The sequence below is a fragment of the Natrix helvetica genome (assembly GCF_964273705.1).
Source record: "Natrix helvetica genome assembly, chromosome: 6".
Lineage (NCBI taxonomy): Eukaryota > Metazoa > Chordata > Lepidosauria > Squamata > Natricidae > Natrix > Natrix helvetica.
This window is the reverse complement of record NC_138553.1, coordinates 80543041-80557292: the sequence shown is the minus strand read 5'-3', so window position 1 is coordinate 80557292 and position 14252 is coordinate 80543041. Positions and strand designations below refer to the sequence as shown.

At 40.8% G+C, this 14252-nt stretch overlaps 1 protein-coding gene across 1 annotated transcript in view; it reads left to right on the top strand.

The window, feature by feature from the left end:
- SLC26A4 (solute carrier family 26 member 4) overlaps positions 1-14252 on the top strand; it is a 35457-nt gene that overhangs the window by 8247 nt on the left and 12958 nt on the right. Inside the window, exons 6-12 of the mRNA XM_081958448.1 lie at positions 3713-3877; positions 5999-6151; positions 7530-7612; positions 8336-8483; positions 9942-10055; positions 11833-11910; positions 12554-12649. Of these exons, the coding sequence (XP_081814574.1) occupies positions 3713-3877; positions 5999-6151; positions 7530-7612; positions 8336-8483; positions 9942-10055; positions 11833-11910; positions 12554-12649 (837 nt within the window). The remainder of the gene's footprint in view (positions 1-3712; positions 3878-5998; positions 6152-7529; positions 7613-8335; positions 8484-9941; positions 10056-11832; positions 11911-12553; positions 12650-14252) is intronic.

The window sequence follows — 14252 nt, the reverse complement described above, 5'->3', positions numbered from 1 at the left end:
AAAAAGGATGTTGAGACCCTAAAAAGAGTGCTGATGTTGTTGCATGAAGCTAAATTTTTTTGATGTACTGGTATTTTGTAAAATTCTGGACATGGTGTTTAATGCCCAGTTGACAATGGGTATCACTGTTACATGTTTCATCCATAGCTGTGTAGTTTCGATGGCCAGGTCGCGATATTTTGTGATTTTTTTTCCAGTTCTTTTTCATTATTATTATTATTTACCTTATTCATTAAACATGAAACTCAGTCAACTGAACATTTAAAAATGCATCACAAATACCATTGACTGGTGCTAATGGTTGGTACGGTTTGCTGCCAGCGTCCTAGGTATCAACCAAGGACCTTCTTAAAATATAAGATGTTCCGAGTAGCACAGTTTTTTGCAGTTCCGCTGGTGTTATTGCAGGAAGCTGCAATTTGTTGATGCATCTTATAAAATTCTTGGACATGGTACCAAGTGCCCCGATGACAATGGGTATCACTGCTACATGCTTCATCCATAATCGCATAGTTTATGGCCAAGTCGCGGTATTTCGTGATTTTTTTCGAGTTCTTTTTTCTTCGACTCTGACATTTCCTGGTAGCGCGATGTCAATAAATTGTACATTACGGTTTTCGACAACTGTGATATCTGGCGTGTTGTGCTCCAAATGATGATCCATCTGTATTCGAAACTCCCACAAGATCTTCACCTTCTCATTTTCGATAACTTTTTCCACTTTATGTTCCCATGACTTTTTGGATACAGGTAAGTCGTATTTTTTACATAATGACCAGTGGATTAATTTAGCAACTTGGTCATGTCTAGCTTTGTAATCAGTTTGTGCAATTTTGCTGCATTCACATATTAAATCTGAATCAGTTTCGACTTTGTTGTTCCGAAGTCGGCAGTTTGGATTGTCGGTGGATTTTTGTATCTTCGCTTTCATGGCATTAGTTTGTAGTGCTTGTTCATGAGCAGCCAATATTAAACCTTCTGTTTCTTTATTGGTGGTTGTTGTTATACAATACAATAGCAGAGTTGGAAGGGACCTTGGAGGTCTTCTAGTCCAACCCTCTGCCTAGGCAGGAAACCCTATACCGTTCCAGACAAATGGCTATCCAACATCTTCTTAAAGACTTCCAGTGTTGGGGCATTCACAATTTCTGGAGGCAAGCTGTTCCACTGATTAATTGTTCTAATTGTCAGGAAGTTTCTCCTCAGTTCTAAGTTGCTTCTCTCCTTGATTAGTTTCCACCCATTGCTTCTTGTTCTACCCTCAGGTGCATTGGAGAATAGTTTGACTCCCTCTTCTTTGGGGCAGCCCCTGAGATATTGGAAGACTGCTATCATGTCTCCCCTAGTCCTTATCTTCATTAAACTAGACATCCCCAGTTCCTGCAACCGTTCTTCATATGTTTTAGCCTCCAGTCCCCTAATCCTCTTTGTTGCTCTTCTCTGCACTCTTTCTAGAGTCTCCACATCTTTCTACATCGTGGCGACCAAAACTGAATGCCGTATTCCAAGTGTGGCCTTACCAAGGCCTTATAAAGTGGTATTAACATTTCACGTGATCTTGATTCTATCCCTGTTTATGCAGCCTAGAACTGTGTTAGCTTTTTTGGCAGCTGCGCCACACTGCTGACTCATATTTAAATGGTTGCCCATTAGGACTCCAAGATCCCTCTCACAGTTACTACTGTTGGGCAAGGTACCACCTATACTGTACCTGTGCATTTTGTTTTTCTTGCCTAAATGTAGAACCTTACTCTTTTCACTTACTCATTACTTTTGTGGCAACCTTTTCTTCATTGTGAGCCTTAGCTTTCCTCATTTCATCTTTACAGGCTCGGGCTATTTGCTGATATTCTGCCTTAGTTATGTCCCCCTCTTTCCACTTTTTATACTTAACTTTTTTGTATTTCAATTTGTCAGAGAGTTCTTTATGCAACCATGCTGGTTTCTTTTGGGAGCTGTTATTTTTCTTCTTCATTGGTATTGTGCTAGACTGAACTTTTGTAATCTCATTTTTCAAAATTTCCCAAGCTTCTTGAGTTGTTTTCCCCTTGAGGATTCTCATCCATGGAATTCTTCCCAAGCTCTCTCTAAGTTTATTGAAATTAGCTCTCTTAAAATCCAAGACTCTAGTTTGACTTTGTTCTACTACTTGTGTTTGCATAATGTTGAATTCCAATATTGCATGGTCACTTGCCCCCAGGGTTCCTATGGCTTTAGCACCTTTTATCATTTCCTCTCATAGGGTGAGATAACCCTATGAGTTTTAGATTGCTGGGGACAGAAATGTTCTGTATCAATTAATTCTCTGTCCCCGCTGTTCAGTTTAAATGTTTGTCCAGAAAATCTGTGAATTTAATCCCAAGTAACTCAGTCCCTTTCTTGGATGGGTGCAAACCATCTCTTTTGTACAGTTTTTCATTGGACCAGCTGCAGGCATCATGACTAATAAAACCAAAGCCTTCCCTTTTACACCACTCCTTTAGCTACACATTAAACTCTGCTACACACTGGCCCTTCCCTTTTTGTTCCTTATATACTGGTAAAACCTCTGAAAAGATAAACCTACAACCTATACTACTAAGTTCATACCCCAAGCTCTGGAAATCATTCGTCACAGAAAGTACATCTTTTTGGGACAGATCATTTGTGCCAAGATGTATAATAGCATCAACATCACAGTCCTTACTTGCATTTTTGACTATTTTAAGAATATGCCTCTTGTCTCTCCTGGTAGTAGCACCTGGCAGACACCTGATCTCTTTTAAAACCTCCATATCCTTTCCTAAATTTACATCCCTTACGATTGAATCACCAACCAAAAGGTGACTTCTCTTTTTACATACCTTGCTCTTCTTGTGCGACTGATGTGTGATACCTGGGTCCCCATTTCGCCTTTCCAAAGAAAGTTCTTCATTTTGGACCACAGTCCCCTGCTTATTTGAGTCATCATTATCACAACTACCTTGACCTATCTCTTTGGTGTCCCCATTAAGGTCAGCAAGGGCACTATATCTATTATGCTGTTATGTTATGCATAAACACAGCAAAAGCTTTGTGTTTATGGTTCACAGCTCTCACCCTGCCGGATCCCACTGTTGTCCAGACTGCTCTTTTCCTGCAGGATCTTTGCGGTAGAGGGGGCTGAAAGCGTGGCATCTCCATAATATGGAATGGCTGAATTTGGCACCTAATTTCTGCTTGGAGAGCACAGATTAGAGATTCTAGATAGGTAATTTGTCTATGTAGACTAGTAATTTGTTTACAAAGGGGACAGTATCCAAATTTGAAAAGAGTACTGTGAAAGACAGGTGCAAAACAGCTATTACATTGAACTATGCTGGTCATTTTCAAATAAAATCAAATCACAATCTCAAGTGCACTTATCTTAAACAGTATAGGGTTTCCTGCCTAGGCAGGGGGTTGGACTAGAAGGCCTCCAAGGTCCCTTTCAACTCTACTATTGTATTATTGTATCTAGAAAGTATTATTGCTATTTTGGTTTATAGATAACGGCGCGCGAGCTACTACCTAGTCCTCTTTGTCTCTCTGACTCCCCGCTTGTAGCCAGCAGCTCCAATCACCAGCCTCAGGGAAGTTGTTGTTGTTATTATTTATTATTGTTGTTTATAATTTATTATTGTTGTTATTGTTTATTATTATTATTTGTTATTATTTATTATGCTTAAAAATTGTGTTCTTTTCCCCCCCACAGCTAGTGTTTGGAGTTCTTCAAATTGGTTTTATTGTAAGATATCTTGCTGATCCCCTGGTTGGGGGATTCACCACAGCAGCTGCTTTTCAAGTATTTGTTTCACAACTAAAAATTGTGCTGAACGTTTCAACAAAGAACTACAACGGAGTCCTTTCCATAATCTACGTAAGCGTTTCTTACTAAACTGAACTTCACTGCATAGCTTTTGGTCCCTTGCATTTCCCTGCTTGTCAGTCTTCTGGTCCTCAGTGTGCTTGATCTAAAACAAAATGGATAAATGTCCATGGAGATTCTCTGTCATCCAGTTCAAAGGTGCTTTTTCAAAAGGCAGCTGGACTGTTAGGAGAAGGAGGAGGGCAGGAGGGGGGGAGGAGGAAGAAGAAATTGGAGGAGGAGGAGGAGGAAGAGGAGGAAGAGGAGGAGGAGGAAGGGAGGGAGAGGAAGAAATAAAGGAGAAGTAGGGGGCAGGAGGGCGAGGAGGGGGAGGAAGGAGAAATTGGAGGAGGAGCAGAAGGAGAAAGAGGATGGAGGAGGAGGAAGGAAGAGGGAGAGGGAGAAGGAAAGGAGGAGAAGGAAGAGGGTGCAGGAGGGGGAAGGAGAAATTGGAGGAGGAGCAGAAGGAGAAAGAGGATGGAGGAGGAGGAAGGAAGAGGGAGAAGGAAAGAAAGAGAAGGAAGAGGGTGCAGGAGGTGGAAGGAGAAATTGGAGGAGGAGCAGAAGGAGAAAGAGGATGGAGGAGGAGGAAGGAAGAAGGAGAAGGAAAGAAGGAGAAGGAAAAGGAGGAAGGTGCAGGAGGGGGAGGGGGAAGGAGAAATTGGAGGAGGAGCAGAAGGAGAAAGAGGATGGAGATGGAGGAGGAGCAGGAGGAGGAAGGAAGAGGGAGAGGAAGAGGAAGACGGAAAGGAGGAGGAGGAGAAGGAGGAGGAGGAGGAGGAGGAGGAGGAGGAGGAGGAGGAGGAGGAGGAGGAGGAGGAGGAGGAGAAAGAGAAGAAGAAGAAGAAGAAGAAGAAGAAGAAGAAGAAGAAGAAGAAGAAGAAGAAGAAGAAGAAGAAGAAGAAGAAGAAGAAGAAGAAGAAGTTGTTTCTCTCCTCATGCAAGGATGAAGCTTCTTGGGTGAGAAGAGAAATTTCTTCTTCTTCATCAAGGATAAACAGTCCCGTTGCCTTTTGAAAAAAGCAACTGAGTCAATAGAAGGGATAGCTGATGTCTACACTTATCAACATGGTGGGGTAGAAGGTTACACTGGATGAAGAAGACCATACAGTCTGGAAGGAGCCACGTTACACCTATAGATTGGGCTAGGATTACCTATAAAAATTAGCCGGCATTCTCTGCCCACTGAGCCTCCAGGGTTTCCATTAAGCTCATCTTTAGTTCCCCTTCCCATTAAGGTTTTCTGTAAATACCTTATGCCATTACAGGCAGTCCCCATCTTACGACCACAATTGATGTTGTTAAGTGTTAAGTGAATTTTGCCCCATTTTATGACCTTCCTTGCCAAAATTGTTAAGTAAACCACTGCAGGTCATAAGTTAGTAACCCAGTTGTTAAGTGAATCTGGCTTCCCCATTGAGTTTGCTTGTGAAAAGGTTGCGTAAGATGATCGCATGAAATTGGGACACAGCAACGGCCGTAAGTATGAACCACGGACCTGAATTCTGGATGCTACCGAGGTTGTAACTATGAAAAATGGCCCTAAGTCACATTTTTCAGTGCCGTTGATCGGTCACTAAATGAACTGTTGTAAATTGAAGGCTATCTGTATTTTGAGCCATGATGGAACCCAGAATAAGTTTGCTGTCATAACTTTTAAAAAGAAGGAGGGAGGCAAAAAAACTGATTATTAAACGCAATTCTATATTACTTCTCATTGGAGATCAAATATCCCCATGGCCATAAGAGGATTTAAGAATAAAGCAAAAGTAAAACCATTTAAAAACGTTGAATAAAAACAAGTTTAAAAAAGGAAGAAAAGGAGATGGAACAAACGAGATAAATTAATGTGATGAAGAGAATGGAGGTAGATTTTAATATATTCCAATCTCTGTTAAAGCAGGAATACAGGTCTAACAGCTGTACAGTTTCTCCTGGAAAAACTCTACTAAATACATCCTACTCTTTTTGGAGGCAACCCATTCAATGATTAATCCAAGGATACTCTTTAGATGTTCTTATAGTACTGCTTTTGTCATTCAGGTTTGGTTAATTTGGGCCCTTAATATTTGCACAACCGGAACGAATCATTCCTGTCCTAATGAGGATTTTCCTTTTGTGTTCTCTCTCTAGACCCTTATAGAAATATTTCAAAATATTAGAACCACCAATATAGCTGACTTCGTGGCCGGACTGCTGACCATCATTGTTTGCATGGCGGTCAAAGAAATTAATGACCGCTTCAGACACAAGATCCCTATTCCAATTCCTATCGAAGTGATTGTGGTAAGCCGACAACTTTGAGAAACTCAAAAAAAAAAGGAGAAAAAGATCGGTCTTCTCTATTCAACGGTATAGGGTTTCCTGCCTGGGCAGGTGGTTGGACTAGAAGACCTCCAAGGTCCCTTCCAACTCTACTATTGTATTGTATTCATGCCTTTTCAGATTATAGCATCTTTTCTCCCATGGCAATTCTATGGCTCCATATTGGTAGTCCTTGACTTACGACTACCACTGAGCCCAAAATTTATGTCGCTAAGCGAGGCGGTTATTAACTTAGTAACATGGTTGTTAAGTGAATCTGGCTTCCCCACTGACGTTGCTTGTCGGGAGGTCGCAAAAGGGGATCACGTGACCTCAGGACACCGCCACGGTCATAAATATGAACTGGTTGCCAAGCATCTGAATTTTGATCAATGGGATGCTGCAACGGCCATAAGTGTGAAAAATGGTCGTAAGTCACTTTTTCCCGAGACGTTGTTACTAAATGAACTGTTATACGTTGAGAACTGCCTTTATTATGGTGATTTTATCATGGTTGTATCTTAATTTAATAGGTTATCTCCTATATTGCATTGTCCACATATCAGATAGATGATAGATAGATGATAGATAGATGATAGATAGATGATAGATAGATAGAAAGAAAGAAAGAAAGAAAGAAAGAAAGAAAGAAAGAAAGAAGAAAGAAGATTATAGGTAGGTAAGTAAAAATAGATAGATAGATGATAGATAGATAGATGATAGATGATAGATAGATAGACAGACAGACAGACAGACAGACAGACAGACAGACAGACAGACAGACAGACAGACAGACAGACAGACAGCTATAGAAGGAAAGAAAGAATATGATAGGTAGGTAGGTAGAAAAATAAATAGATAGATGATAGATAGATGATAGATAGATAGATAGATAGATAGATAGATAGATAGATAGATAGATAGATAGATAGATAGATAGAGATAGATAGATAGACAGATATAGATAGGTAGGTAGGTAGAAAAATAGTTTGGATGGATGGATGGGTGGGTGGGTGGGTGGGTGGGTGGGTGGGTGGATGGATAGATAGATGAGAGAGAGAGAGAGAGAGAGAGAAAGAGAGAGGGAGAGAGAGAGAGACAGATGGATAGATAGATGTAGGCAGCCAGGCAGGCAGGCATACAATGATAGATAGACAGAAAGATAGATAGATAGACAGATAGCTATAGAGAGAAAGAAAGAAAGAAAAATAGATATAGATAGATATACATGATATAGATATATAGATATCTATATTTTACTTAAACTATTTTTTTATATCAGTGATTGCATGACCTCTGTAGATGCCATACGCTAAATAAATGAATAAACTCCCTTATTTCTCATTTCTTTTGATTCCAGACCATCGTTGCCACTGGCATTTCATACGGGGTGGACTTTGAGAAGAAATACAACGCAGGGATTGTGAAAACCATCCCAAGAGGGTAAATGCAGATTATTTATCTCCCATCATTCAAACCCCAAAGGCCAAATGCAACTTCATCGGGAGTTTAGAGAGAAAAGCTGAGATGGAACACAAAGGGGGAAAAGCAAGGGACCTCCAGTTATAGGTAGCTCCCTTAGCAACCTTTCTACGTTAAAACAGCACTGAAAAATGTGATTTAAAGATCTCGCACATATTCAAGACCCAACAACCACTGCAGCACCCTCGGGATGACGTGATCAAAATTTGAGGCTCGGCAACGGTCATAAATATGGGTCGTCCTTGAAGTACAACCACAACAGAGCCCAAAGTTTATCTCCCTAAGTGGGAGATTTTTTAAGTGAGTTTTGCCCTATTTTATGACTAAGTTGCTAAGTGAATCACTGCAGTCGTCAAATTAGTAACACGGTTGTTAAGTGAATCTGGATTCTCCGTTGATTTTGGCTTGTCCGAAGGTCACAAAAGGGGATCACATGACAGCCCCCTCCCCCCTTGGGACACTGTGACGGTCATAAATGTGAGTCAGTTGTCAAGCTGTCTCTGAACGTCAATCACTTAACCCTGGGGATGCGGCAACCATTTTAAGTGTGTAAAATGGTCCCAAGTCACTTTTTTCGGTGCTGTTGAAACGTCAAACGGTCACTAAGCGAAGTGTCGTAAATCGAGGACTACCTGTACAATTTTAGCCAACATGCATTTCTCTTCTGCTCCTTTTCCTTTTTAGATTTTTGCCTCCTCAACCTCCAGCTGTGGAAATGTTTGGAGACATGCTGGCTTCGTCTTTTTCCATCGCGATTGTGGCTTACGCCATTGCCGTCTCGGTTGGAAAAGTCTACGCCACCAAGTACGATTACGCCATTGATGGAAACCAGGTAGGGAGAACTGCACCCTATTCCTAAAGGACAGTGAAACACCCTGCACTCTGAAGTTTTCTTTAAGGAACTAAATACATGGACTTGCCTAGGCAGGCTTTTGGGGAGGGGGCAGGGGGGTTAGAATTTTAAAATGTATAGCTGAAGTTGGCAGCTGGTAGAGAACGGTAGAATTAACAGAGCCTCCTCCATTAATAGAGGTGGGCAGCCATGAAAATGAATTATGTTAGAATAAAGTCAAATAAAATGAAGTGAACTGAAGGAGCCATGCAAATGAATAAAATAATAAAATAATAAATAAAATAAAATAAAATAATGAAACAAAACAAAACAACAAAACAAAACAAAACAACAAAACAAAACAAAACAAAACAAATACAATAATAAATAATAAAATAAAATAATGAAATAAAATAAAATAATTAATAAAATAAAATAATAAAATAATTAATAAAATAATGAAAGAAGCGAAGCAGCCATGCAAATAAATAAAAATAATAAAATGAAAAATAAAATAATAAAATAAAATAAATAAAATAAATAAAATAAATAAAATAAATAAAATAAATAAAATAAATAAAATAAATAAAATAAATAAAATAAATAAAATAAATAAAATAAATAAAATAAAAAATAAATAAAATACAATAATACAATAATACAATAATAAATAAAATAATAAAATAATATAAAATAATGAAATAATATAAAATAATAAAATAAAATAATAAAATAAAATAATAAAATAAAATAATAAAATAAAATAATAAAATAAAATAAAAAATAAAATAAAATAAAATAATAAAATAAAATAAAATAATAAAATAAATAAAATACAATAATGCAATAATACAATAATACAATAATGCAATAATACAATAATACAATAATACAATAATACAGTAATACAATAATACAATAATACAATAATGCAATAATGCAATAATGCAATAATGCAATAATACAATAATACAATAATACAATAATACAATAATACAATAATACAATAATACAATAATACAATAAAATAAAATAATAAAATAATAAAATAAAATAAAATAAAATAAAATAATAAAATAAAATAATAAAATAAAATAATAAAATAAGATAAGATAATAAGATAATAAAATAATAAAATAATAAAATAATAATAAAATAATAATAAAATAATTTAGATCAAAATCCAGATGCGTGGCAACCTGCCTGTATCACGTGATGGTCAGAGGGTCACGTGATCCCCATTTTCAACCCTCCCAGCCAGCTTCTGACAAGCAAAGTCAGTGATGGAAATCAGATTCACTTAATGAGCTGGTGATTCACTTAACAACAGCAGTGATTCACTTATCAACTGTGTACATTCTCCAAGCCTAATAAAATGTTGCCATGTACGATGAAGGACTTAGTTGTTCTTTTAGTTTTTATACATTGTTTGTTTATTCCCGTTTTCTAACTTTCTAGGAATTTATCGCCTTTGGAATCAGCAATATTTTTTCAGGAGCCTTTTCCTGTTTCGCTGCTACCACCGCACTGTCTCGCACTGCGGTCCAAGAAAGTACAGGTGGAAAAACTCAGGTATTTCATTTGGCTCAGGATGGAGAGATTTCTACTGCTTGCCCATCATTCTTGGAACTGATTTGGTGGAGCACATTTTGAGCAACTTACTCAGAAAGTGGTATTCAGCCGGTTTGGACTGGTTCACCCGAACCGGTAGCGGAAATCGCAGAGGGGAGCTGCCCCCCCCAGTTCTATGCCATCCTATTTAGGCATGTTTTTGAGGCCAGGTGTATGCGTGGAAGGTGCACACGCAAGCAAAGCACATATGTGGAAGGATGGGCGCATGTGTGGCGAACCAGTGGTAACAAAATGTGAAATCCACCGCTGAAATCATCTCACGGTTGATGCTAGTTGCATCATATTTTAACATAACACAAAGGAGGCGAAGTCCTTCAAGAGACAAGATTACGGAATAATTGATGTAATTTATTCTTTTGCTGTAAAGTCAGTTTGCAGGGTCAACGCTGAATTTGGACATTGGCATCTGACTTGGATGATCAGAACAATCACTTTCATATTTATTTATTTATGACGAGTTGGTAGTTAAGGCAGAAGTCATGGTAGTTAAGGAGAATATTGGGGGGGGGATTAAACTCTGGGCCTTTACAAAGTATTAAAGGGATTGTTAGAAGCAGGGGTGGGTTGCCGGCGAGCAGGAGGTGGGTTGCAGGTGATGCTCCTGCCCCGAGCACCGGGTACCGTTCTGGTACGGTGCTCTGGAGGGCCCACACACCCGTCTAAACTCCTTACCTGTCCTTTAAGCCTTTGGTGCTTCCGTGCACATGCATGGCAGGTACGGCACCTGCGCTATGCTACGCCAAACAGCCAGAGCGTCATGGAGGCTTGCGGAAGCATCGCAGGCAAGTACAACGCATGTGGCTCTGCATGCCTCCATGTGGGTGACGCCGGGGCCGTTCCAACCGTACCGGTTGGAACGGAATCTGGAACCCACCACTGGTTAGAAGACAATATAGAATTCTTTATTGGCCAAGTGTGATTAGACACACAAAGAATTTGTCTCCGGTGCATAACCTCTCACTGTACATACAGCAATAGTGATAGATCATTTTCATAGTCCTGTGATGGCGAACCTGGCACATGTGCCCAATGTGGCACATGAAGCCATGTCATCCGGCACGTGTGTCCTTGTCGGTTTGTCTTCCAGGTTTCTGGCGCGCATGCACACGTGATGATCCCATTGTTTGTGCGCACGGCAGTGCCAAAAATCGGTGTGCACATGCCAGCTGATTAACGGGTACACTTGCGTGCTAAAACCTGGAAGTTCAGCTTTTCAGGAGTGTTGATCCCTTGGAGCCCGCAGCAGTGCCGAAAACCGGCCTGCACATGTGTGCCAGCCAGCTGATCATTGGGCATGTATGTGCATTAGAACCCGGAAGTTTGGCTTTCTGGACTGCGGCCCCGACGAGCATGTGCCCACGTCCGCGATGTTTCCGCACAACCTTTTCGGCCCTCGGTGCCGAAAAGGTTTGCCTTCACTGTCATAGTCATTGTAACATACATTTATCATAAAACAATAGAGGCAACACTTAGTGATAATCATGGATACTAAATAAGCAATCAACATAAATCATACAAACATCACGTTTTAAAGTAGGGTTTTGAAATCACATTTCCTTGTATAGCAACAACAAGAATTGTTTTTTTTTTTTAATCTGATTTAAAAAACTTGCAATCTACGCTGGAAATAGCTAAAGGTTTTTCAAGTAGACACTTTGCATAAATATTCCTGAAAACAAACTTATTTTCTTGATGGTTCCAAATATTTTCTTTTCAGGTTGCCGGTATAATCTCAGCGTTTATCGTATTAATTGCTATTGTAGCCTTAGGGAAGCTACTGGAACCCCTGCAAAAGGTATTTTGTTCTGATATATTTTACCATTTATTTAATATTTTATGCTCCTGATAAACAGAAATTCCTCTACTTTCTTAATGCCCTAACACTGGAAGTCTTTAAGAAGATGTTGGATAACCATTTGTCTGAAAAGGTAGAGGGTTTCCTGACTAGGCAGGGGGTTGGACTAGAAGACCTCCAAGGTCCCTTCCAACTCTGCTGTTGTATTGTGTTGTATTGTATTGTATTGTATTCTATTCTATTCTATTAATAACACAGGCCAGGTACTGTTGTGGATCCTTAAATTAGTGCTTCAAGGAAAAAGAATATCTGTAGCTCTATAGTCCCATAGGGACTTTTTCAGGAGGCAACTGGACTTCCTTGTTTTTTCCTTGAAGATGTTTCGCTTCTCATCCAAGAAGCTTCTTCAACTCTGAATTTTGATCACACGATGCTACAAAGGTTGTAAAAGTATGAAAAACGGGGGTAAAAGTCACTTTTTTTCAGTGCTGTTATAACTTGGAACAGTCACTAAATGAATTTTTGTAAGGTGAGAACTACCTGTATCTTCTTCGGAATCTCTCAAAGGGATTTTGTTGCTTTTTTTTCCCCCCCCAAAAAAACCAAACCATGCTAATAATGTTCCTTTCTCCTCTCTTTGTAGTCTGTTTTGGCAGCTGTGGTCATTGCAAACCTAAAAGGGATGTTTATGCAAGTTTGCGACGTCCCTCGTTTGTGGAGGCAGAGCAAAGCAGACGCCGTGAGTCCCGATTTGTTGGCAAAGAACGTAGAGTTATTGGTTGCGCTTGAATTCATCTCTTCTCCATTTAAGCAGCCGCCTTTCGTTTTGTTTAATAATTAATCCTTCGCTGAACCTCATGTCTCTGAAGGGGGGGGGGGGGACACAGACAAAAAAGTGCTTTTTGATTATTCTAGTAAATTTCTGATCATTGACAATCACCATGTCAGGAAAGGAAAACCAGACCAAAGGTGGGTTGCTCCTGGTTCGGCCCGGATCGGGCAAAGCAGTAGTGGCAGTGGCGGGAGCTCCGCCCACCTGCCCAGAAGCTTCTGAGCATGTGCAGAAGTGTTATGTGCAAGCTGCGTGCGCGCTTCAGCGAACTGGTAGTAAAAATAATGGAAACCCACCACTGAACCCGGCCAATCCTGAAGGTCAAATTAAACTGATTTATAGTTAAAGGCCTACTTGGAGGAACCTTCTCAACTAGGACAGAGGAGGATTGCTGTCGGTTTGGCCCGGATTGGCCGAACTGGTATTAGCGGCGGCCGGAGGCTCGGGCCACCCGCCCGGATGCTTCTGCGCATGTGCAGAAGTTTCACGCGTGAGCGTGCGCAGGAGCATGCCAAACCGGTAGTAAAGAAATTGGCAACCCACCTCTGAACTAGGAGTTGTGAATTTGCTAAGAGTTAGATAAGGATCCACAGAATTCAAGGGAGGCTGGATTTAGTTCACTTCTGGCCAGTTGTGGGCAGGTGGGGGTTCGCACGGGTTTGGCCGGTCCTCTAGCTAGGATTCTGCCCGGTTCAGCAAACCCCCAAATGCCACCCCTGGCTGGCTCTGCCCACCCGCCCCTCGCACCCTGCCCCTCCCAGGAGTCTCCATGCAGCCCGTTTATTATGCAAGGTAATTATGCAAGGCCTGTGTGGAGGCTCCGGGAGGGTGAAAAACGGGCCTACTGGAGGTTCCATAAGTCCAGAAATGGCCCTGTTTCTGGCCTCGAGAGGGCCTCCGAAGCCCAGGGAATCAGTTTTCGCCCTCCTGGAGGCTTGAGGAAAGCCTCCGGAATCTGGGGAAGACAAAAAATGCCCCCTTTCCCATCGTGGTGCAGGAGGCTGACAGCGGGACAGCAAACCCATTGCTGGAACGTTTGAAGCCCATTCCTGCTTGTGGCTACATAGGGATTCTAGCTAGCTTCCTCTTTTGACTCCGCCCCCAGGTCCTGCCATTCTTCGTCCTGCAGTCAAGGATGATTGTGTTGTGTCACGAATAACTCTTTCTAACTAATTTCACTTTTCTGAAACAGCCTTCCTACCAGGGGTGGGTTCTGGATTCTTTTACTGCCGGTTGGTTCAGGGCCGCGCATCACACACGCGCATGCGCAGTAGGTAAAAAACAAGATGGTGCCGCCGCCGCCGATAGAACCGGTTCGGATCCGTGGGTGGCCGAGTTGCTACCTATTCGGCTGAACCGGTCCGAACCGGTCCAACTGGTAGGAATCCACCTCTGCTTCCTACATAGGTGTGTTTCTACTGAGGAAGTTTCAGTAATATTTATCATGCTCTGAAGAGGATGGCTGCAGAAAAATGTATAAATGCTCGCTAGAGAAGACTAGCACATTAGG